We start from the raw sequence: 21,173 nt of genomic DNA on the forward strand, positions 1-21,173 counted from the left end.
CAATAGTCGCGTATCGAGAAGAACAAGGAACGCTCCACGTGCGCATTCGGGAGTTGCCTCAGAACAAAGCCTACCAAATCCGGGATCAACGAGCACTGACGAAGTTCGATCCAGCAAACAGGTTGTACAGGCCGTTACAATCCGCTAAGATTGGAGTGGTGGTGTAGTACTAGTCTATGTGACGTGCGGCATATAAGGTAGATTACTTTTACATCCCCATTCCATACATACAGTAAAATCCCTCTTCAGAACTGCACGTACGTCGTGCTCAACTTCTGGATGCCCTTCCCTACGCCCTCGAGTATCTTCTTCCGCGAGTCTGTTACCTTCTTGCCGACGTTGAGCACGAAGTCGTGGTCCACCGAAGCCGCTGTGACGAGGGCGCAGTCCTCGACGAAGGCTTTCCGTGCCTCGGAGGTACCCTCCTGCTCGGCGCGCGCGATCAGGGCAGCGGAGATGTCCTTCAGCAGGGCGATCGCGTTTGCACGGATCGTCTTGAAGCTCTGCACGAACGCGCCGAGCTTGTGAATCTTGACAATCGAGTTGTTCTTGAATCGCATGCTGAGGATGACGGTGAACAAGAACGCCTCAGCAGTCAAGTTCGCCACAGCAATAGCCTCCAGTGGCGACTGCTGCTTGATGGCCTCCTCGAAACGTTTCCGTTGACCTGAAGCAGACCATCAGTCTTCAAGCAATTCGCTGCAACAGATGGCGCACCATCGAAGAAGTTCAGCACAAGTTCGGGGGCGTCCTTCACAGGTGGTTGCTCCTCGTCCTTCTTCCAGTTGCCGTTCGCAGACCCGTTCGCCGGTAGTGGCGGGATCTCGATCCCACGCAACGGGTGCCCGGTCCGCTGCTCAGACACCTTCGCAGCCTCCGCGAGAACGACTGCTGGTGGTGGCCGAGTGTAGTCATGGTGCGGCTCTGCCCAGTCCGAAAGCTCCTTCACGAAGTCGACGAGTGCGCGCTCATCATCGGTGAGCTACGAGTAAGTGTTAGGATTGCGAGATGCAAAGTAGCCGCTCAACGACGCACCTCTGCAAGCTCCTCGTCTGTCCGTTCCAAGAGCTTCTCGCGATTGGCTTTACGGCCCTCGGCGTCAGTCGCAACCTTTGGCCGATCACCGACAAGCAACTTGTCCTCCACCGTCTCATCCAGATCACTCGCCATCTGCAACGCACGGATGTACATCTTCAGGAAGATGTTCAACCAGCCGCACTATAAGCTCATCAGCTCCACATCCCCAGCTTACCTGCCCACTTCACTCACCGACTCCACCTTCCCAAACAGCGTCGTCTGCTCCAGGAACGACTTCGAGCTGGCGGGCTGGTAGTTGACAAGGATGTCGTAGTCGCGGTTGTCGTGCGGCGGCTTCTCCGAGCCGAACTGGAGCTCGATGAGCTCCATGTCGGTCACGTCGTTCGAGATGGTCTCATGTGTGAGGCGCATGCGCAAGTGCTCCATCTTGACGAGGTCCTTCTGCACGGACGTCTCCAGGCGCTCCTCGAAGGCGATGAACTCGGGGATCTGCGAGTACTTCTCGGCATTGAAGGCGCGGGTAATGAATTCGCTGGTCTGAAGAGGTGCTGTTTAACAGAGGGTGAAGCCGATAACAAAGCGAGAACGCACCTCGTTCGCGTTGCTGAGATAGATCTGCATGGACTCCATGCACTCAGCCATCATTGTGACGTCGCCGACCGGTGCCAATGAGAACAGTGATGCTCTCGACAGGATGAAGTGCGACAACGTATCCTGCTGGACGTTCTTCGCGCCCATCGCACGGTATTGCTCCAACGCCAGCGCCGGGGCCGCTATCAACCGATATATCCGCACGAGCATCAAGCGCATCTCAAACGCCTGGTTGCTCTTCGTCAGGGCGTACTCCAGGAAGGCCGCCGCGCTGTACAGGTGCTTCTGCTCGCCCGTCATCGTCCACAAGCTGACGAAGGTCTGGCCGGCGAGGATAGCAAGGTCGTCTGCGGGCTGCAGCTCTGTCGTTGGAAGGTGGTCACCGAATTGCAGGCCCTCGCGATATTGTTTGGTGAAGGTCTGCACGCTCGCGAGCTCGGAATCGACGGTGGGGTTAGAGGTGTGGCGGAGGAGTTTGTGGGCGTTGATAGTTCGTTGCAGTTCGTTGCCGTTCGTCTAGCACGAGGTGAGCAAGGTCCATAAAAAATCGAGAATGTGCCTTGACGCACGAAAGATTCGGTGATAGGCTGGAGGAAGGCCTGCCACTCGGTGGCCTCTTCGGGGGTAAGGACGGTGACGTAGGGCTTAAGGTCCTCATAGCAAACGGCCTTCGTGCCAAAGGCCTCGAAATAGGCCTTCAGCTGCGGCACAAGGGACTCTGCCACAAAGATGAGGGGATGCAGAAGATAAAAGATCGGTAAGGCATACCGTTGCCGAGCTTATGTTCCCTGGCGCGCTTCTCGAGCTCGAGGGCAGCCAAATGTGCGGAACGGTCAGCCTTGCCGTCCTTCTCCTTAATGCTCTCCAGGAATGTGCGCGTCTTCGTCACGCGTTCCTGCGCATCTTCTGATTCTGGCTCGGCGAAAGTGCCGTCCAGCAAGGAGACGAACTCAAACCAGTTGCGGTCGCTGAAAACCGTCAGCTCTATGCTGCACCTACTGGCATCGCTGTCACTCACCCCTTCTCACCGATGCGGACCTCCGCGGTCGCGCCCTCCTCGCGAAGCTTACCCTGCGCGCGTATGATCTCGCGCCGCAGCTCATTGCATGAGAGGTTCGTATCGCAGATGACGCGCCCGATGTCGGTGTCGAGGAGCTTGTTCGCAGCCTCCCAATCCGCAGTCTCCTTGAGCACGGAGATATGCAGGTGGAAGCGGTCGGCGCTGACAAAGGAGGGGTTGGGTGACTGCTCAAGCAGCTTCGCAGCGAGCTTGAAGAGGATCGGCTTCATGTTCTCGGGTGTGGTGGGGTCGTGAGCCTGTGCATGGGTCAGGCATGATCGGAAGGGGAAGTATGGCATACACACCTGCAAAACGCTGCACATGACGCTCCAGTAGAGGTAGCGCTCGTCGCTAAAGGTTCGGAACAGCTTTTGCGAGAGCTAAGGGGTGTTGTGAGTAGGTGGCTGGGTGCCCCTGACTTCGTGTACGCACCTGCTGGGCCGTCTTCCATCGGAGTGCACGGATGTTAGCGAAGACCGTCTGGCAGCCGAGCTCCTCGTTGTTAGGCTGCTGCTTGAACGCGTCTTCGAACATAGCAACCATGTCGTTGTCTATGCACCGTCAGCACCGGGTCGCTCGATCGCAAGTCGGCATGCGTACTGCGTCCGAGGCCGCGCAAAACATGCATCATGGCGGTGAGGATAGCATCGTCCGTCGGCTTCGTAGCGAGCACCTCATCGCACAGCGCGAGCGACTCTTCAACCTTCTGCGACCGCACCAGTGCGAGCGACTTGAGCGCCTGCGAAGTGTCCACCCGTTAGCTTCCGCGCACCCAGTCGGCTACACGTGTAGCGCACCTTCACGAGCGTGTTTTTCGGCTGCTTCTTGAGCAGCTTGTTGCACGTCACGATCGCGGACTTGTTCGAGCCGGTGTCGAGCGCATCTATACATGCGCGGGGTCAGAAAACGTGCGCCGGGGGTATGTGTGCACTCGCGGGGAGGGCAGTTTGCTGACCATAGATGGGGCGGATTTGGCGGTCGAGGGCGGTGAGCGACATGTCTGGAGCGATGCGGGGAGGGAAAGGGACGATGAACGCGAAGGAAAAAAGATTCCGACGCGACTGGGCAGTAGAGAGGGATCCGGAAGACCTGCTCAAGGCGCTTCCAAAATTTGATCACGGAGGGTATCGGCGCGGGGCTCCGGCACGAGTCACTCGTGGCTGCCCGGTCTCAACTTACAGACGGACGGCCATTTGCGAGGCGCACGGCAAGCACGAGGGGGGCGCAAGGACGGGGGGAGGAGGTGAACATCGTGGCCAAAGGTCAACATAAATTCACACAGTGGCTAATCAGCGTGCGAGCGACAGCGATGCCTCATGAAGTGATGACAACTTCTCGCAAGCGCCTCTGATGGATGTGCACAGCGTCAGCAAGTACCTGCAGCTGGGTGATGGACATCGAGATACGCGCCCACTAAGAGGGGCTTACGTGCAATAGGCGCCGTAGGGGACATGGTTCAGTGGCTAGAAGTATCATCAGCTCTTGAGTATTTCTTGCAACAGCAACATGATCGCGTTATAGGTCTCCCTCTCTGCCTCGGATAGAGATCCATCATCGTCAGGTGAGGGAGCTGATTTTCGCAGAGCCAGCCCGATGATCACGTCGCGTCGTGGGCCTGCCAGAGCGCCCCCTCCCTCTGCCGTCCACACGATCGTAGCAATCTGCGATGCATAGAGATAATGAAGTGTGTGCTGGTGGTCCGACGACGAGCTTCCGAGCAACCCAGTTACTTGGATTCCGGGAGGTGGTGGGGGAAGTGCAAGTGCATTGGGATGATCGGCGTTGGCTTCTGCGGGTTGTATGGGTGTTGTCGCTGGTAGAGAGGCTTGTATCTTAGGGCGACAAATCAGTACTCTGAGAAGCCATTGAGACGATGACATCGACCAACCAAGTTCCCTACTTTGCCCAATTGAGTGACGAGGATGAGGACACGATCTGCGTACGGGAGCACGACGATATCCGTGGTATTCCCGGCTATTTCTCGAGTCACTTGCGTGGGGGACACCATATCTGCCTTCTTCTTGGTTCAGGACGCGGCAGCGTAGCTCGCGCAAAGGTCAGGACAGCGAGATCGTCGTCCAATGAAAGAACAAGGCTTGCCAAATTGGGATGTATGATGGGATGATGATAGATTCTCACGACCGGGGTTTGTGGCAAAGTCCGACTCTGGGTTCGCAGCATGGGCCAAATATACGATCGACTGCTCTGCGTCACATAGTAGCTTGCTATAGATGATGAGACAAGATCTAGCGATACAGTGAGAGCGAATTAATATACGATGACACAGTAAACCCATTAACAGACGCCCGAAAACCCTCAGAAGTGCCATTCGTCTAAACGGCTTTGGATCCACTGGCAGCGCCAGCAGGCTGGTTCTCCATCTCCCTCTCCAGCTCTCCCGCAAGGTTGATCTTGTCGACGGCGTTCTGTTCGTCGCCGAGGATCCAGTTGGGCATGAAGCAGGCGAAGATGATGGGCGGGATGGCCATCACGGTGGCGATTATGCACATCAGGTGCATAACGTTGCCGTATGCTGCAAGTATAGTCAGCTCCTTGTTCTTTCATCCTATAAAAATCTTGAAAACTCACCAGTGATAACCCCCTCCCTCGTCGGATCCCCCCTCGGATACGCCGCCGCAACCGCCACCGACGAATAAATCGTATCAATCTCCGTCTGATTGAGGAACCCGCCCAGGGTTTTCACCAGCTCCCCGGGCATGCGATTCGTCCAGATCGCACCCGCCACCGCCGTGCCAATGGAGCCCCCGATCTCTGTTATGAGCAGCACGACCGCGGTGGCCATCGCGACGTCCGCGTGCGTGACGGAGGCCTGCGCGCCGACCTGGATGGTGACAGAGGCCATACCGCCGCCCATGCCCTGGAGGATCTGCGTCCAGACGACCTCGGCGTCGGATGCATTGGCGCCGCGGGAGTGGATCATGAGACCGGCGCCGCTGAAGGGGGGGGTTAGTGGGATGGAAAGGTGAGGGGAAAGAAGGGACGTACAGAAGACGAATGCAGAGGCCGACGATGAGGATGGTCTTGTAGCTCTTGAAATAGCGCATGAGCAGACCGGCGCCGATACCGAAGACGGTGAGCGCGACGCTCTGGCAAGACGTGAAGTACGTGACGTTGACCAGCGGCCTGATGACGGGTGAGTGAATTGTAGACGAAGGCAAGTCATATTAACCGACCAATCCTTCGTGACGAGAATGAAGGAATAAAGATAGGCATAGTTGAGGTAGAAGGAAATCTGTAGTAGGTGTTAGCGATAGTAGGATAGGATGTGCAATGGGACGTACGAAGTCGAAGAACCCGATGAGCGACGCAAACATGACACTGCGGTTCATGACGAAGCGCCTCGGAATGGCCGGGTACGAGGCAAACTTGAAGTCCCAGATGGCGACACCGAAGAGCAAAACGCAGCCAACGACGAGCATAGCGATCATCGACGCTGATTAGTGCGTGAGTCAAAGATCCAAAATTCATGCACAAGGACTCACGATTGTCCCATCCGCCCTTCGCGCCCTTCGCCAGGGTGAGCGGAAGGAGGATGAGCGCGACGGACGTGCCGATCAACAAAAGACCCATGACATCGAGCTTTTGCGCGGTATGGTACAGACGGACGTGCAGCGTGTGCTCGTGCTCGCGCTTGACGACGAGGCCGAGGCGCTTCGCCTTGCGCTCAGCCCACAAGAGCGTCACGATGAGCGGCGCCAGCGAGACGGGGATGAGGATCGCGAACATGCCGTCTGTTCATATGTTTAGCACAATGGAAACCAAACAAGTTGGGAAAGCACTCACAGCCCCATCGCCATCCGGAGCGCTCGAGGACCTGCGCGGAGATATTCGAGCCAACGAACGCATTGATGATAAAGGGCGCAGAGATGAGGGAGGACACAAGTCCGCGCCACTTCAGCGTCGTGATGTCGGCGATGATGATCTGGGTAAGCAGCTGAAGTCCCGTGTAGCCCACGGCGTACAAGATGATGCCGCCACAGATGGTCTCGATGTTGTGCGCAGAGGCGATCACGATGTAGCCGACGACGTAGAAGATCACTTTGCGGGAGGTCAGTATGGCGTCTACACATGCTACTTGCGGGTCTACTCACGGACGAAGAGATAAGCAAAGCCTCGTGACGAGACGTCCGCCAGCTTGGCTACGACGGGCTTACCGCATGCGACTAGGTATTTAGTGAGTATCATACAAGGGCAAGTGGCTGACGAAGCGTACTGATGATGGCCTGTGCGGTTTGCACGGTCGCCAGAAGGCCGTGGTCTCCGAGAGAGGAAGTAGCGTAGGCGAGGTAGGTGTACGTCGTCTGCCCATCGAGCGAGTAGATGTACGCTGCAAGACCAAGACTGACAATGCGTTCAGATGAGTGCCTCCCAAAGATCAAAGTAGCTCATACTCACCCAATGAACAGCGCCCACCGCGAGTACTTCCCGAAGACACGGAACGTCGCCTCTACGGTCTTCGCGCCAGCAGCATCAGCATCCTCCTCTGAGATCACCACAGCAGGCTTTTGTGCCTCCTCGTCGGTCTTGTGCGACGAGGAAGAGGACTTGTGGTCGTCCTCGTAAGGTACGACGGGCGATTCAACGGAAGCCATCGCAATGCGTGAGCGTGAGGGAGGCGGTCGTGGATCGTCAAGCAAAGGAGGGAAGGCGCCGCTGCTGGGTCAGCCAATGGACTCCGATGTGAGGGGACCGCTGCTCGGAATGATGGCACCGCACAAAAAGCACAGCGGGGACATGGTGGAATTTATAGAGCGCGCCGCGATCGCAGCATCCGCATGAGCCAAGTGCATGTTATCTAATCTAGATGAAATTATCTGATAATCGAGTCCAGGCCCATGAACTGACGCCACAGCGTCGGGGGAACATGGGCATAGTAGAGCCGTACAGCTCGATGTGAGCGACGATCCTAGACAGTCTGATCCTTCCCGGAAGAAGGAAGAAGAAAAGAGGGAGTCCGATCCTGCATTTCGAGCTCAGCGACCAGAGGAAAACCGAAGGGGCAATTTTCACGATCGCAGGATTTTCTGTGCTTTGTCTCCGTCCCTTGGCTGCCGAACCTCCGCTGCTGCCCACAGCCCATCCGCGAGCCGGACCTCGCTCGCGGAAGTAGATGATGTTGACCAGCGCGCTGCAAGGCACTAGACTTTGGAGGATGCTGCGCCTGGCCAAGCGTTCGTCGTACCACTGTGGTGGGCCTATGCGAGGCTAGTCATACATGGCGCATCCAAGCCTCAAGTTATAGCAATGGCACCTCATTCGAGGGTCAAAAAGTCCACCCATACAGATGGCGGGGCCAAGGACGGAGGAGGACAAAGTTGGATTGATCGAAATGTTGAACTGGACGCGTGCGGTCACACCCGTCATGTGATCGTGACACTCGTGTCATTTGGCGGCAAGCCGCGTTCCCCGTCGCTTGTTCCACACTCTCGCTGCTGTATACGCATCCACCACAAAATCATGAGCCAATGTAAGGAATGTACACATGTGGAGGGAATAGGAGAGCTTAGGTCTCCACAGCACCCTACGCTGGCGGCGGATATTATGGATCGCAGGGAGGCGGCGGCTATGTGCAAGGCAGCTCGCCATTTGGTGGCAGTCAGGCCAGCCCAAGTGCGCAGAAGGTGCGTAGCGTTCCCTCGATGCGAAAATTGCAATACCTGACTGTCTTTGACAGAGCGAAGCCTCCCACTCCATCCGCGCATGCACCATCGGCCAGCTTACGCGCGCAACACAAGTACATACCGACGCGCCATTCACTGTCGGCGGCTTCGAGCTCGGACATGTGCGGCGCATTCCTTCGTCCCTCATTTGTTCTCTGACCGATCGTTCCAGGTCACCATCGTTGGCCACGTCAAAAGCCTGAGGGACCAGGCAACAAATACTGTGATCATCATAAACGACGGCTCGGGGGAACTTGAGGCGCGCCTATGGGCAGATGCTGGACAGTCACCGTCGGACAGCTATGGGGGTGTGCAGTGCGTATTACACTTGTGATTGCGAAGGGAAGGGGATGCTCATCACAAGCGCAGCGAGGGCGGCATAGCACGCGTCACTGGCTCACTAAAGGTCTTCGGCGCGAAGAAATACATCAACGCAGCCTGCGTGCGCCCCGTCGAGCACAACGAACGCGTCTTCCACCACTTCGAGGTCATGTACTCGACAATACGACTCGAGCGCGGGGTGCGGCTTCCTTCCTTAACATTCCCTCCATTCTCTTGCTAAGACGAACTCCGCCCATAGGCACCTCCGGGAACCAAGGCCGCCGAACACGCTCCAGCCGGCGCATTTGCATCGAGCACCAGCGGCGGCGGGGCCTCCGCCTACCTCGCCCCATCCTCAAAACCCGTCGGCAGTGGCGGGAAGAAGAGCCTCAAGGAGGAGATCACGGACTACATGAGGCAACACAAGACTGAGGACGGTGTGTCGGTGAAGGACATCGCGCAGGCGCTGTCTTCGTCGAATGCGAAACAGATCAGGTGGGTGCTGGATGGTGTGTGGGTTGAATGGTGGTGCTGACGCATGGTTGATAGTGAGGCGTTGGACCAGTTGTTGGACGAGGGCAATGTGTACACGACGACAGATGGGTCGACTTTTGCTCTGGTAGAGTAGGACGTGGTGACTTTGCTGTATATAAGTAACTGTATCCTATGTATTGACTCTGCTCTGCTAGCTGACATGCGCGACACCTTCAGCATACTGGCATTCGGTCTCACCTTCTCTTGATTCGGCCACTCTCTTGGAGCTGCTCGCATCTCATGCTCGCGCATAACCAGAGCAAACTGACGCATACCCTCAGACCAACGGTGAGTGCCCAACGAGAATTCCGTTATGCAGTATGATACATGGTGTTCACTACTATAGATATAAACACATTATATACTTACGCGTCTAGTCATGCCGTGTGTCTAGAAAACGCGCGCCCCAGCCGCAAGTCCTCAGCTGATACGGGGCCTGTCCTGCTGCCACCACCGCTGCAGACTTGACACCTTCTCCCCGCTCGCTGGTCTCACGCCTTCTTCCCGCTGAGCTCGCGCTCTAGCCGGAGCAGGTCCTGCGTGTGCGGGTGCTCCCAGATCGCCTTCTTCTCCGCGTCGGTGAGGGGGTACAGCGGCTTGCGCGCGAGCCCGCCGTAGCCGTACTCCTTCTCGATGAGGAACTTCATGCCCGGGATCGATGTCTTCGCGATGGTGAAGTCCGCGCGGGCGGCGATGCCCTGGATGTGGAGGGCCTCCTGGAGCTTGGAGGTGTCCTTGAGTGCGGCGTTTGCAAGGTCCCAAAGCTTTGCGATAGTGTGCTGAGGGAGGGAGGCTGTCAGTTGACTGGTATGATTAGATGGAGGGAGATACGAACCGGAGCGAGGTTAGCAAGACCGGTGATGGTACCGTGACCGTTGGCGAAGGTAGTGGGGACGAGGAAGTCGACGAAGCCGCCGAGGACGAGGAATGGTGCGTCGGGGTTCTTGCGCGGGGTGAAGTTGGGCTGGATGACGGCGTCTGCGACACGGGTGTACTTCCCGACGTTCCCGCACGTCAACTTGACGCCGCAGATGTTCGGGTTCTCCAGCCCAATTTCCGTGATAATGTCGGAATCGAGGTCAATACCGCCCGCGGCGCCGGGGACTGCAATCGGTCAGTAAAGCTCGCGCTCAGTGAGACTTCTGCACGCACAGTTGTAGATCATGACGGGGATCGGGCTCTTCTCAGCGACCTCGCCGAAGAACGCCTTCAATGCTGGCCGGTTGTTCGCGAGTGCGCCGGCGAAGTAGCCGCTCGCGATAACGATCGCGTAGTCCGCGCCCGCCTCTGCCGCCTCCTGCGTCACCTGGACCGTCTCGCGGGTCGAGCCTGCGCCCGTGCCCGCAATGACGGGGAGGTCGGTGAAGCCGGCGTCATCGAGCGCCTTTCGTGCGCCCTTGATGAGCTCGACGCGCTCGGAATGTGACATGTGGTGCGCCTCCCCCATGGAGCCGCCGACGAGGGGGGGGATCCCCTGCTTCGCAACGCGCGCGATGTGCGCGGATGTGGTTTCAAGGTCTGCAGAGGCATTTAGCTAGGTTCCCCCCACATCGTAGGCAACGCACCAAGGTCCTCCGAGCCCGCCTTGAAGAATGTGGGGATGGGGGCGTAGATGCCCGGCTTGAGCGGGCGGGAGACTTTGTGACCGTTCGCAACCATTGTTAGTGAGTGGGGGGACGAGAGTTGAGCTGATCGTCGGCGGCAGGAGATAGATGGGAATCGTACGGCATCGTCGACTTCGGCTTATATGGCGGCGCGGGGAAGCCCTCCAGCTGGGATCGGGCCGGACCGCCCGCACCGTTCTCCCGCGGCGACGGCGCGGGGCCCGGCCCGTTCTCGGGGGAACGCCCACTCAATGGCCTCCCAATGTCCCACCGGCGCAGTCGTACCCCCTGGGGACCCGGGGCCCTGGACCTCCCTCTTGCATGACAAGGGGGATCGCCACTCACAATCCTGCGAATTTTGTCAAAAAATGGACCCTCCGAATCGCAAGAAAAAAGAAAGCGGTCCGACAACCGGGACAGAGTGGCGCGGCCTAACTGCAGAGGCTGAGGGATCGTCCCCCGCGCTTCAACAAGCACGATAAACAACGCCATGCCCGTCCGCATTTACGTCCGAGAGGATGCCGCGCGCCCGATCAACAATCGCTCGAAAGAGAAGACAAGGCCGCCCACCTTCGGTGATGCGCCCGGATAAGCTGCTCATCCGAGTTCGTCGATCGTCCTTCTCGCTGCGGGCGGCGGGGCGCGTATGCACAGGAGCAGCTGAGGCAGCTGGAGGTCAATTGAGGATGCGTCGTGCGCGCGTCGTGGCAGATCACCCTGCGTAAACGGAATACCCCAGGTGCGCTCCCGCCCTGGGGCGGCGGAGGAGCGATAAATTTGGTGGAGGTGGCGGAGGCGGGAGGGCGGGCGGGTCACGCGCCCGAATGTTGAACTTCACGCGCCGGGTGGTCGTCCTGCACGGGATCTGTTGCCTCGTCCTCCACGGGACCTCATACTCCCGACGCTAACGCTAACCGCACTTGTCGACCATCGCTCTGGAGCGAGCCTTCGGACGTATATGAGTATCATGGGACGAGATAGCTCGAGCCGAAGCGATACCTTGTCGACAAGAACCCATCCCCGATTGGCCATATCTGGGGAGAGTAATAAGACACTTCATTCGGCACCTTTGGGTGCCCATGCGCAGGCGTCTGTGAGTCTGACTCCTCACAGGACGAACGCCTTCTTCTCGCAAGCCAAGTCGCTCGGCGGTGGTTCTCCTACTCACGGCTATTCACCGGTCTCTTTCCTCTATTCACCGGTATCGGGCGACAACCTAATGAGCCAGCTGTCGATCGTCAACAGAACCGTGCCGATGTCCCGCAAGACCTGGCTGTCGTCGTCAGGGCGCTTATTTGAACACATACCCCCGCGCCGAATTCCCGTTCGCGCCGGTCGATCCGGGCCATTCTCCAGATAGAAGCTCTTGAACGCGACCAAAACGTGATAGGCATGAGCAAGTCGTGATGTCGAACGAGCAAGAGTTGCTCAGTTGAACGCTATACTACAAATTCGGTAGCTGTACGAACCGTCAGCGCAGCAGGATGAGGACGTATTCACAGTCAAACGCACCTTTCCGCGCACATCAGCTGCTCATGATTACTCGTCTTACTGCCTGATATACACAGTCATATCGCACCTCGCTCTATACCACCTCCATTTTTGCCATGACCTCCCTCTCCCATTCACGCCAGCCCTCCGCGTCCGGCGGGCCGTCCTCGCCTTTAATGGCACGCTCGAAGATGGTCCAGGGAATCGCAACAGTGGTTGGCGAGGGCTCGAGTGTAGCATCGGAAGTGGCAGCTGCGGGTGCGGCATTCTGAGCGGCGCCTTCGACTGTAGAGGTCGAGGGCTCCTCGGCGGTAGAGGGCGCATCATCGGCGGCGCCCTCGGTAGCGGCAGAGGAGCTTGCCTCTGCTGTCTCTTTGGGCGCACCGGGGGTGGTTCGCGAGGCGACTGAGTCACCCAGTTTAAAGCGACCCTGTCGTGTCCTATGCAATTGGTTAGCGACACGAATCTTCATGAGCTGCACAGAAGATACCCATGCTATGCTCACGGGGGCCATAGAGCGCTTACTTACCTCGTTAGTACCACGACATGTCCTGCGCTCCCTACTGCATGCGCCAAGTCGTGCACAATCGTGCGAACATAGGTGCCGGAGGAGACAGTCATCTTGAGGCTAAAGGCAGTGGGATGCTCCAAAGTGTCCTTCGGTTCCGCGGCGGCTGTAGGAGCACTCGCCGTCTCTTCTGCGCTGGCTTGAGCAGTGCTAGAGTCGACGGCGGGAGCGGCAGCATCCTCGGTGGCATTCGCTGCTTCTGTCGGTGCTGAAGGTCATCAGTATCCTTCACATCGGACGCGAAAGACAAAAATATGGCACATACCAGGCTCGGGCTCGTCCTGCACCTTCGCATCCGGCTGTATTCCGCGTAGCGCTGCCTCCAATTTCTCGCGCTCCGCGTCTGTCAGCCGCTTCTCGGGTAGCTTAAACGCGTGTTTTGACCCAAGCCATTCGTCGACCTCGAGGGAGTGTACCGTGACCTAGATACAGTAATAAGCATACAGAGCGGGGGTTGTGAAGCGTCTGTGACGAATATCCACGCAAGGAAACTTGGGCTTGAAGGGGGGGACCGACCTTTCGTGCTTCTATAGGCCGCGGGAGCGGTATGCCGTTACGGGCGTATTCGTACAAAGGTTTGCCCTCCATTTTGAGCGCGGAGAAGCTGAGAGCAAGATGTCAGCACGGATGTATGCGTCAACGTATGACAATGTCGGAGCGAACAAGATTGCGATGAAGACTGCATGAGATAGCAGCGCCAAGGGTCGGCGAAGGACGTTGGACGCAAATGCAGCGGGGTAGGCACGGAAAAAAATGTCAAGGGAGGTGAGCCGCCGCAGGGTCAGGAAGCGATGGTCTGCCGCTCATACGACTAGGATGCAAGGATATGAATCTGGGTGCGAGTGTGCGGGAGGTTGTCGGTCGAGATATGTGGGCAGCCAATTGACGCAACACGGCCAGGTGACCAGCATAGAAGACAAGCCAATTGCATCGATAGGAAGCGTTGGGGACATAGACGCGTAAAAGCGCACGCACATTGGTGGTGTCTGCAGGATCTCCCCCACGAATTGCGGGATCGCAGCTTCGACCGCTTCGCGTGTGACATGCCGCCAGTGCGCCTGCCGTACTTGCGAGCCCTCGCTATCGTATGTATCTGTCTCGCACCCGAGGAGAGCCGTCGTCCGATATTCCTGCTCTCCTTCAGTGCCAGATATAGGCAGCAAAGGCACCACGACGCACCTTTGAGCATAGCAAGAACTCGTTGAGCTTCTTGGTCCCCTTGCCTATTCCGACAACAAGAACTCCGTCAGCGAGGGGGTCAAGAGTTCCCCCTTGCCCGATCTTTACTGCGAAGTTTCGTCAGACGCGTCGTTCCCCCATGGTCTTGATCACTGACCAGCCTGCCTGTACTTCTTGCTGCTCGGCTTCTTATTCTTCTTCAATTCCTTGATCTTGTCCTCGCTGACGAACAGCTTGCTCGTCGCAATCAGCGGCTGCAGGTCGTTCAAAAGCGACATGGACGTCGGCCCCGATGGCTTCGCGATGGCGAAGAGCCCCGAGACGGGGTAAGCGTTGGTTGCAACCTTGGGCATTGTGTGCAGCCTTCTAAGAGGGTATCTGTGGGTATATGCGCGGCAGATGCGAAGAACGGGCGACATACACGAAAACAATGGACGACGGAGAGAACAAGGCGCGTCGAGCCGCGGACATTTGATCGGTGTACCGGGCCGGAAGCAAATTAGCGCCCTAGTGGCTGTGCTGAACTTCTCCCCGCGCGCACCTCCTCATCTGCGATGCCCCCTGCTATATCATCTACTTCTATGTCTACTCAGAAAGACTTGGACTTTCTGCCAATCATCAATTACCGCCTCGTTGACTTCGACTCCGGGTACTATCGCCGGCAGGTCTCTGACCCCCGCAGTGCACATAACTCTGGCTCATTCTGAAGGTCGTCAGATGGAACATTTTGAGTACCACTGGGGTATGAAGAAGGGAGAGCTTGATCTCTCCACACCACTCAACCACATCGAACGTGCGTCGCCCATACACCCTTGTTTGCGTGGTACTAACGCCTCGTAATCGTAGTTCGCAGCGACATGGCCGAGCGCATGGACAAGCATGACTGGACTATCCTCCCCACTAAGAAGACACTCAACACCATCATCGCGCTGTCGGACTTCAACAAGACTGCTGATGTATCCAAAAGGAAGCGATTCACTGAAGTGAGTCTCGTCAGGCGTCCGCGCGGTCAAGCGTTCAACCATATCAGGTGCTTCCCGAACAAGAATATGAATACGAATTTCTGCCTATGCACATCGCCAAGCGAGATCGCCCGTTGTTGTACCTCAAAAGAGGCTCGACCACCAGGACGATCAACAGAGCGTACTCCAGTATGCCCCGTATAAAGTCTCGCGCGCATCCTCTCTTCGTGATCTTCCGAACGTACAGAAACATCCTTTCCGGTCACGCCTCTATGCCGGATGCCAAGGTGGACCGCCTCTCGCGAAAGTTAGTCGACGTGCTCCGCCGCTGGCAAGCGCGTCCCCCCGTTGAGTTCCTCGTAGGGCCCGATGTCTGGCAAAAGCATCGTCATCCCTGCAGTGACGATGGGTCCGTTGCGCGTGCGCTGCTGAGCACCTGCCAGCCCACGGATGCGAAGACGCCGGCGCGACGTGTACGCAAGTCCACTCGTGCTCCTGCACCTCAGCCAAAGTCTCGCCAGAAGGGACCTTCGGTATATGACCACGCGCGTCAAGTGCCCCCACACCCCGACTCGCCCGCTCTTCCTCGGAGCGTCCGGGCTTCAGATTCCGGGTCTACCGACACTGGCGCCGATGCCCACGATTTCTCGGCGACCGAGCTACGCCTATGGCTGGACTCTATCAGTCCCGAACGCAGGTCCAAGACGAAGCGCGTATCTCCCCCTTCCTCTGGCTGCGATGCTGTCCTCGCCCGATATCGCGAGGAGTCGGCCCGCGACCCCACCAAAATTCGCCTGAGCATACGGACCAACAATGGAGGTCTGGTCGGCGCGGGCAACTGCGACAACGACCGCTCCATCTTCTGCAGCAATGACTGGGCGCTGTCCAACTATGATACCTGTCTTTGGTCCTCGAACCCGCCTGGCTATGCGGACGTCGAGCTTGTCCCATAACGATAAAAGGACGCTGTCGGACTGTCGCAAGGGCATGTCATCCGGGGTGTCCTGCACGTATCGTCACCTTGCGGGCCATCGCTGTAGCCGACAGTCCACTCAGCCACGAGCGACGTACGGCCACGGACACATGAACTGCCCTCTTCTCGGCGTGCAGCTACTGCAGCCTACCGCTTTGCAAGAGCATCCCGACCTACTACCGCGTCCAGACGACGTTAGCAAAGCCTTGCGCTCGGCGCGCCTGCTACTGATGCCTCTCGTCCCGTACTCCTGCGACGCAGGGCTCAGCCCGGCTGCGCGTGGTATTTGAACCGGGTCCTCTTACAAGGTTGAGGACGACGGAGATGAGGGTGACCCCTTGCAAGCGTCTTGGATGTAACCGAAGGGCGTACACATAACACAAACGCCTGCTCTGCGGTAACGGCGCATCGCCATGATCGGTATCCAAATCGAGCGAATAGCCCGTATGCGCCAGCCTGCACAATCCTACCTTGCAATGCACTTCTCTATCCACCAAAGGCTCCAAAAGATCCCAGCTTTGTGTACAGTTTGGTCTAGTTGAGCGAGAGGCAACCAATTTCTCGGAAGACGCCGATCGCGACTTGGGCCGGAGCACCGGCCCGTACTTGCCTTGTCTTTCAACTACCCGATCGTGACTTGGACCTGACGAGCACGAGTGGTGCTATGTTTTCCGCCAAAACAAATCACTTTTGAACTTCTGCAGTTTTTCTCTATCTCTTGTCAATGGCTTGTCCTATGAGGTGTACCATGTGCGGCCTGCCCGCACTCGCCACGCTGCACGCAAGTTACCGTATGTTTTGAAATCCCTTGACTCATGTTCGCCGCGGTCTGGAAGATGATTCCCTCACTTGCACTTGTACTTCCACCTCTCGATCAGGGCACACCGCAAAATGGACGAGTGGAAGCTCGAAAAGTCTACCCCACAGCGGGTGTACCGGCGTCCCCTTGGCTTGCTAGAACAGGGCTTTTACTGGGACAGTCAATTTTCGGGAACCGCCGACACTTTGCAGCTCGTTTCCCTCCGTGTTGAGCCACAGAGAGTGACTCCGGAGCTACTCGAAAGGGCTTGGAACTTCACGAAGCAACGTCACCCGCTTCTTGGTGCCCGCGTAGAAGAGCTTTCCTACCGACAGCAGGACTTCGTCCTCGAGGAATCCCGCCTTCACTCCTGTATACCCGGCGAAATTATTTACGACTCGATACCTTCGGCAGCGGAGGCACACAGCTACGCCGACCGAATCATCAACTCCCCGCGCCGACTCACCAATGACCTTCTTGCTCAATTGTTCATCATTCTGCAAGCGGACGACGTTCAAACGACGCATCTCATTATAGTGGTTGCACACATGATCACCGACGGCATGGGAAACTTTGCTCTTCTACGCACCCTGATGGAGGCGCTCTCGCAGCCCTCCGTCGATGTTGGCCCTCTGGAAGAGCGGCTATGGCTCGCACGCTCGACGAATGCCCTCTTCGCCGACAGCGAGCAGCCTGTTGCAAGACAGAGGTGGCATCGTGCTCTAGGCGCCGTCATCATGCAGCTTCGAATGTCTGGAATGAAGGTAAGCCTGTCCCAGTTGTCCTAAGCGTCTGGTTCCAACAAAGAGTCCACAGGGTGGTCACACATTACCACGGAAAATATCTGCTGCGACGCCTTTTACGCCGACCCGCTCGCGATTCCTGGACACATCATTCAGCCCCTCGGAGACGAAAAAAATTATTCAGAGCTGCCGCGAGCAGAAGGTCACCTTCGGCAACGCATACCACGTTCTCGGACAGGTCCGTAGATTATCATTTTCCTTTCTTGACCCGGTTTTCAAACCCCTCATCAGATCGCAATGACGCGCGTCCTTCATCGCCTTCACCTTGCCGGCAAGATATCAGACGACGAATGGGCATTCCGCCAGCGCGAACCCTTCATGCCCGGTGGCCCTCTCAATCAGCGCCCTTTCCTCGACCCGGAGTGGTACGCGCGCGGAGGGTCTGCCACCGTCAACGTCGCGATCTCCTTCTACTTCAACCGCTTGCCGGTGATGCCTGGTGGCAAGAATGCTGGCGCGCATGGACGGCTACCCACGTACGTTGAGTTGCTGTCTAAAAGACGCTTCTTTCTGCGCGCGCGGATGATGAAGGCGCAGGTATTTCTCCATCATTTCATCTCTGAATCAAATTTGAGCTCACTCGTCCTTGTCCAGGCCAACGCCTTCGTCCGCCATCCGCGCCACATCGACATCAACTACGCTCGTTTACCAATCCGTGTCGCGGGGGCTTCAGTCCAGGTCGAGCGCTGGCGCGCTATCCAACGTTCAGGCGCTTCGGACCTTTCCACCGAACCCATCTCCGCTATCGAACAAGCGAAGGGTGCGAATTTCGTCATGACCTTTGGTGGATCGAGTATGGGCAACGTGAGTCTATGCCTTCCGTTTTGCTACAAGTGGTGCTTATATTATGCTCGTAGCTTGAGAGCGTCATTCCTCTCAAATACCCCGCCAATTCGCCTGAACCTATTATTGAGATACTGGAGACGCACACTCGTCTTCGTACCCGCCCCACGGAACTCTACCTCGGCGGAGCCACCTTCAAGGGCCAGCTTGGGTTGTACGTATCCTATCAAAGTCCCGACCTTCATACGTTACTGACTCGACTGCTTAGGGTCGTCCACTACGACGGCAACGTCTACGAAGACGCATTGGTCCAAGAATGGCTAGATGAAGTGCGTAACGCCGTGCACTGGTACTTGGGCGACGGTGCGAAGGCACAGGATGCTGGTGCTGGGATACAAGCAAAATTATAGATAGTACGGTAGCTATGCGAGTTGCGGGATCTACGTATATGGGGAGGGCTATATGAGGGTTCGTATGTGGGATGATTACAAGGCCGATAGGCCGGGTTGATACACGAAGCTAGAAATGCACGGTGGTACAGGAAGAGAAAGAGACAGCGATTATCCCCAAACAAAGTACAATAAATATGCAGATCAGTATGGTAGGTGAAGGCCGTTGATGGTGGTTTAGATCCAGAAGCGCTCTAGGTTAGTATACTGCGAAATCGTCAGCTGAAGTGTTCGAACATGTACTACCAGGACGCACCCTAGGCAAGTTTGACGTTAGCTGGAGTTCAACGTCAGTTCCCGTTCTCTCACATATCACGAGAACAAGCGCACCTGTAGCTTCGCCAACGGTGGGGGCAGCATATACGGCGGAGCCTCCTCTCCTCTGAGAGACTCAGGAAGGATCCAATACGCGATACCAAGCGTGTGCTTGCGGCGTACTCCCCGGTCGAGGAACGTCTCGTACTTTTCCCGCTTCGCCTCGTAGACGGCGGTGAACTCAGCGCTGATATATTCGTCAGTCGAGGACTCGCGCTTGGGGCAGCAGGAAGGCCACTTACCGGACATTCCTCGTCAAGCTACCCAGGCGCGGTCTGGGGTTCTCGTCTGATGAGGCGTCAGGGTCTGCCAAAGGAGGAGTGCGGAGAACAGGATCTTGCCTAGCTTCTTGGCGAGCACCTTCGTCATCGAGAAGCCGCGCTTCTCGAAGGTCATTTGCTCATCTCTGCATGCGCTGAAGCACAGCTAGGGAAGTCAAGCATGAGTTACGCATCATCGCTGACATCAAGAAGATCGAGCGTACCACATACGGCTCGTGCGGCCAAACCGCACGCCGACAGAAGCCCCAGCAGTAGCGCCACGGGCCGAGCAGTTTCTCGATGAACGGGACAAGCGTTTGTGATAGCAGGTCCTGCATCTCCTCACGCTTCGCCTGCTGTGCAGCAGCCGAAGCCTCGGGATCTGGGACGGGGAAGCCCATGGCGATTGCGATGTGCTCCCATGCTGAGACCGATAAACGTCAGAGGGAAAGAAATGTCAGGAGAATTAAGGGCATACCCCAGCGGACGGTGGTCGTCACTAAGATACATGTCAGTCCCACGGCAATGCAGGGGAAATATTGCACGCACCGAACCCCTTCCATCCATCCCTTTCAATGCATCTGTCATGCGCCAGGTCTGGAGACTGCGTAAGGACCTTCGTATGGACACGACAGTGTAGATACAAACCTAGCAAAGTAGCCGAATGACACGCGTCGAGGACGGCCTTACAGACACATAAGTGTACCAGGTCTTACCGGAATACAAACATGCGACGCACCACAAGCCTGCATCGTCTCTTGAGGGGATCAACCAGATACCTGCGCAACTCCTTCAAAGTTCATCAGCAAGCTAGAAGGGCCGACGGGAAGTTCCTACACACATCGTCTAGGATGCACTTGGATCCCGAGAAGTCTGACGCATCGTAGGGAACGATAACTAAAGCTCCCGTCTCAGCATCCTGCCCCCCAGCAAGAAGGCCGGCGTACTCACATTCGTCCATACCATCAATCTCCGAGCCCTTAACGCGTTCTTCCTTTTGCGAGGCATGCCCAGCATCTACACGCATACGGTCAAATGACCAGACATAACCGAGGGAGGATGATGCGCACATGAGAAGAAGAAGCGGTCGCCTATGACGCGCTCAGTCACGGACGATAGGCGAGGCGGGATGCAGACTCACGAGGAGCGCAGTCTCGGGTGAGGGCTTGCAATTCTCGACGCTGGAAAGGGAGTATAAGAATGGGAGGGTAGGGGAAGTATGTTCAAGTAAACGCACGATGTTGTCCTCGGTCGGCCAGAGGTGATCCTCTACGTCGTCCGCGTCTTTCATGACGGTGATATCCCTCGGCAGGAAGCCATAGTGATCTGCAGTCTAGTCAGCCTTGCAAGCTTTCCATGTATATAGATACACACGCACTGATCAATAGCTCATACAGACAGTCCACATCCTCGTGCGTCCCATTCAGCCGCTCGTCCGGGTTCAGCCTGTTCTGGTACGCGATGCCGATGAGGAGCGCGCGCTTGCGGATTGGCCTGTGGAAGCGGGGGAACAGCTGGAGCAGCACACTGAGCACCGTGCGCAGGGGCGTCCATTTGCTCGGGGGGACACGCTCGATGCTCGTCGCGCTGGACGCTCTCGAATGCGACGCGACCCGCCGGACGATATCCCAGCTCGAGTGGCGGCTATGCAGACTGGCAGGATTCACAACATCGACGCCGGCGGGATGCACGACTCCCGGCGCGGACATGGACAAGGGTAGGGAACAGGGATGCTGACAGCGCGCGGCTGGCCATGATATAA

At 57.2% G+C, this 21,173-nt stretch overlaps 10 protein-coding genes across 10 annotated transcripts; 3 read left to right on the forward strand and 7 right to left on the reverse strand.

Moving 5' to 3' along the window:
- Window positions 1–92: 92 nt before the first annotated feature.
- Window positions 93–3,790, reverse strand: SCHCODRAFT_02560484 (uncharacterized protein). The gene is made up of 13 exons (XM_003035326.2): window positions 3,645–3,790; window positions 3,487–3,572; window positions 3,290–3,428; window positions 3,122–3,240; window positions 2,995–3,069; window positions 2,648–2,946; window positions 2,398–2,597; window positions 2,199–2,347; window positions 1,630–2,145; window positions 1,270–1,575; window positions 1,036–1,218; window positions 718–982; window positions 93–667 (listed from the first exon to the last, which is right to left on the reverse strand). Exons 1-13 carry the CDS (start codon window positions 3,685–3,687, stop codon window positions 246–248), a joined length of 2,802 nt encoding a protein of 933 aa, XP_003035372.1. The 5' UTR covers window positions 3,688–3,790; the 3' UTR covers window positions 93–245.
- Window positions 3,791–3,913: 123 nt separating this feature from the next.
- Window positions 3,914–4,772, reverse strand: SCHCODRAFT_02605025 (uncharacterized protein). Its single transcript, XM_003035325.3, has 2 exons — window positions 4,578–4,772; window positions 3,914–4,521 (listed from the first exon to the last, which is right to left on the reverse strand). Exons 1-2 carry the CDS (start codon window positions 4,695–4,697, stop codon window positions 4,165–4,167), a joined length of 477 nt encoding a protein of 158 aa, XP_003035371.1. The 5' UTR covers window positions 4,698–4,772; the 3' UTR covers window positions 3,914–4,164.
- A 250-nt stretch (window positions 4,773–5,022) lies between these two features.
- SCHCODRAFT_02481323 (MFS general substrate transporter) lies at window positions 5,023–7,302 on the reverse strand (the record flags this gene model as incomplete). The annotated part of the gene is made up of 10 exons (XM_003035324.1): window positions 5,023–5,222; window positions 5,279–5,643; window positions 5,696–5,833; window positions 5,884–5,942; window positions 5,992–6,143; window positions 6,193–6,441; window positions 6,494–6,748; window positions 6,802–6,873; window positions 6,924–7,051; window positions 7,106–7,302. 10 exons carry the CDS (start codon window positions 7,300–7,302, stop codon window positions 5,023–5,025), a joined length of 1,815 nt encoding a protein of 604 aa, XP_003035370.1.
- An 832-nt stretch (window positions 7,303–8,134) lies between these two features.
- SCHCODRAFT_02605034 (replication protein A, subunit RPA32) lies at window positions 8,135–9,379 on the forward strand. Its single transcript, XM_003036125.3, has 7 exons — window positions 8,135–8,177; window positions 8,228–8,331; window positions 8,385–8,492; window positions 8,543–8,685; window positions 8,740–8,890; window positions 8,951–9,186; window positions 9,241–9,379. Exons 1-7 carry the CDS (start codon window positions 8,168–8,170, stop codon window positions 9,317–9,319), a joined length of 831 nt encoding a protein of 276 aa, XP_003036171.2. The 5' UTR covers window positions 8,135–8,167; the 3' UTR covers window positions 9,320–9,379.
- A 111-nt stretch (window positions 9,380–9,490) lies between these two features.
- SCHCODRAFT_02605035 (aldolase) lies at window positions 9,491–11,338 on the reverse strand. Its single transcript, XM_003035323.2, has 4 exons — window positions 10,791–11,338; window positions 10,378–10,743; window positions 10,061–10,329; window positions 9,491–10,004 (listed from the first exon to the last, which is right to left on the reverse strand). Exons 1-4 carry the CDS (start codon window positions 10,882–10,884, stop codon window positions 9,717–9,719), a joined length of 1,017 nt encoding a protein of 338 aa, XP_003035369.1. The 5' UTR covers window positions 10,885–11,338; the 3' UTR covers window positions 9,491–9,716.
- On the reverse strand, window positions 10,786–11,560 carry SCHCODRAFT_02010591 (uncharacterized protein). The gene has a single exon (XM_050341522.1). The coding sequence runs from the start codon at window positions 11,331–11,333 to the stop codon at window positions 10,887–10,889; it is 447 nt and encodes a 148-aa protein (XP_050202717.1). The 5' UTR covers window positions 11,334–11,560; the 3' UTR covers window positions 10,786–10,886.
- Window positions 11,561–11,957: 397 nt separating this feature from the next.
- SCHCODRAFT_02605042 (pseudouridine synthase) lies at window positions 11,958–14,433 on the reverse strand. Its single transcript, XM_050344144.1, has 8 exons — window positions 14,225–14,433; window positions 14,068–14,174; window positions 13,864–14,018; window positions 13,405–13,492; window positions 13,154–13,310; window positions 12,850–13,096; window positions 12,342–12,760; window positions 11,958–12,288 (listed from the first exon to the last, which is right to left on the reverse strand). Exons 1-7 carry the CDS (start codon window positions 14,418–14,420, stop codon window positions 12,415–12,417), a joined length of 1,296 nt encoding a protein of 431 aa, XP_050202718.1. The 5' UTR covers window positions 14,421–14,433; the 3' UTR covers window positions 11,958–12,288; window positions 12,342–12,414.
- A 351-nt stretch (window positions 14,434–14,784) lies between these two features.
- SCHCODRAFT_02485353 (uncharacterized protein) lies at window positions 14,785–15,982 on the forward strand (the record flags this gene model as incomplete). The annotated part of the gene is made up of 3 exons (XM_003036124.2): window positions 14,785–14,860; window positions 14,914–15,050; window positions 15,098–15,982. 3 exons carry the CDS (start codon window positions 14,785–14,787, stop codon window positions 15,980–15,982), a joined length of 1,098 nt encoding a protein of 365 aa, XP_003036170.1.
- A 911-nt stretch (window positions 15,983–16,893) lies between these two features.
- SCHCODRAFT_02484329 (uncharacterized protein) lies at window positions 16,894–18,797 on the forward strand (the record flags this gene model as incomplete). The annotated part of the gene is made up of 6 exons (XM_050342834.1): window positions 16,894–17,565; window positions 17,618–17,782; window positions 17,836–18,141; window positions 18,199–18,425; window positions 18,470–18,601; window positions 18,656–18,797. 6 exons carry the CDS (start codon window positions 16,894–16,896, stop codon window positions 18,795–18,797), a joined length of 1,644 nt encoding a protein of 547 aa, XP_050202719.1.
- A 216-nt stretch (window positions 18,798–19,013) lies between these two features.
- On the reverse strand, window positions 19,014–21,120 carry SCHCODRAFT_02484153 (uncharacterized protein; the record flags this gene model as incomplete). The annotated part of the gene is made up of 16 exons (XM_003035321.2): window positions 19,014–19,043; window positions 19,093–19,113; window positions 19,167–19,338; window positions 19,394–19,426; window positions 19,483–19,577; window positions 19,636–19,835; window positions 19,890–19,910; window positions 19,961–20,008; window positions 20,060–20,096; window positions 20,151–20,201; window positions 20,253–20,308; window positions 20,363–20,428; window positions 20,482–20,502; window positions 20,553–20,592; window positions 20,649–20,737; window positions 20,790–21,120. 16 exons carry the CDS (start codon window positions 21,118–21,120, stop codon window positions 19,014–19,016), a joined length of 1,311 nt encoding a protein of 436 aa, XP_003035367.1.
- Between the last annotated feature and the right edge of the window lie 53 nt (window positions 21,121–21,173).

Source organism: Schizophyllum commune, assembly GCF_000143185.2.
Source record: "Schizophyllum commune H4-8 unplaced genomic scaffold SCHCOscaffold_1, whole genome shotgun sequence".
NCBI lineage: Eukaryota > Fungi > Basidiomycota > Agaricomycetes > Agaricales > Schizophyllaceae > Schizophyllum > Schizophyllum commune.

What these genes read in the sequence shown, in the direction of transcription:
- SCHCODRAFT_02560484 (XM_003035326.2), bottom strand. Translation starts at nt 3,687, where the DNA reads ATGTCGCTCACCGCCCTCGACCGCCAAATCCGCCCCATCTATG. An exon ending in TGTTTGGGAAGGTGGAGTCG is followed by an intron (nt 1,219 to 1,269) that starts GTGAGTGAAGTG and finishes ATGAGCTTATAG; the next exon opens with TGCGGCTGGTTGAACATCTT. An exon ending in TGTGCTGAACTTCTTCGATG is followed by an intron (nt 668 to 717) that starts GTGCGCCATCTG and finishes GGTCTGCTTCAG; the next exon opens with GTCAACGGAAACGTTTCGAG.
- SCHCODRAFT_02010591 (XM_050341522.1), bottom strand. Translation starts at nt 11,333, where the DNA reads ATGCGGACGGGCATGGCGTTGTTTATCGTGCTTGTTGAAGCGCGGGGG.
- SCHCODRAFT_02605034 (XM_003036125.3), top strand. An exon ending in CCAGCCCAAGTGCGCAGAAG is followed by an intron (nt 8,332 to 8,384) that starts GTGCGTAGCGTT and finishes TGTCTTTGACAG; the next exon opens with AGCGAAGCCTCCCACTCCAT. An exon ending in GACAGCTATGGGGGTGTGCA is followed by an intron (nt 8,686 to 8,739) that starts GTGCGTATTACA and finishes TCACAAGCGCAG; the next exon opens with CGAGGGCGGCATAGCACGCG.
- SCHCODRAFT_02605042 (XM_050344144.1), bottom strand. Translation starts at nt 14,420, where the DNA reads ATGCCCAAGGTTGCAACCAACGCTTACCCCGTCTCGGGGCTCTTCGCC. An exon ending in CAAGAAGTACAGGCAGGCTG is followed by an intron (nt 14,175 to 14,224) that starts GTCAGTGATCAA and finishes GAAACTTCGCAG; the next exon opens with TAAAGATCGGGCAAGGGGGA. An exon ending in GGCCTATAGAAGCACGAAAG is followed by an intron (nt 13,311 to 13,404) that starts GTCGGTCCCCCC and finishes TACTGTATCTAG; the next exon opens with GTCACGGTACACTCCCTCGA.
- SCHCODRAFT_02605025 (XM_003035325.3), bottom strand. Translation starts at nt 4,697, where the DNA reads ATGGTGTCCCCCACGCAAGTGACTCGAGAAATAGCCGGGAATACCACG. An exon ending in TGGGCAAAGTAGGGAACTTG is followed by an intron (nt 4,522 to 4,577) that starts GTTGGTCGATGT and finishes TGTCGCCCTAAG; the next exon opens with ATACAAGCCTCTCTACCAGC.
- SCHCODRAFT_02605035 (XM_003035323.2), bottom strand. Translation starts at nt 10,884, where the DNA reads ATGGTTGCGAACGGTCACAAAGTCTCCCGCCCGCTCAAGCCGGGCATC. An exon ending in GGCGGGCTCGGAGGACCTTG is followed by an intron (nt 10,744 to 10,790) that starts GTGCGTTGCCTA and finishes ATGCCTCTGCAG; the next exon opens with ACCTTGAAACCACATCCGCG. An exon ending in GTCTTGCTAACCTCGCTCCG is followed by an intron (nt 10,005 to 10,060) that starts GTTCGTATCTCC and finishes TCCCTCCCTCAG; the next exon opens with CACACTATCGCAAAGCTTTG.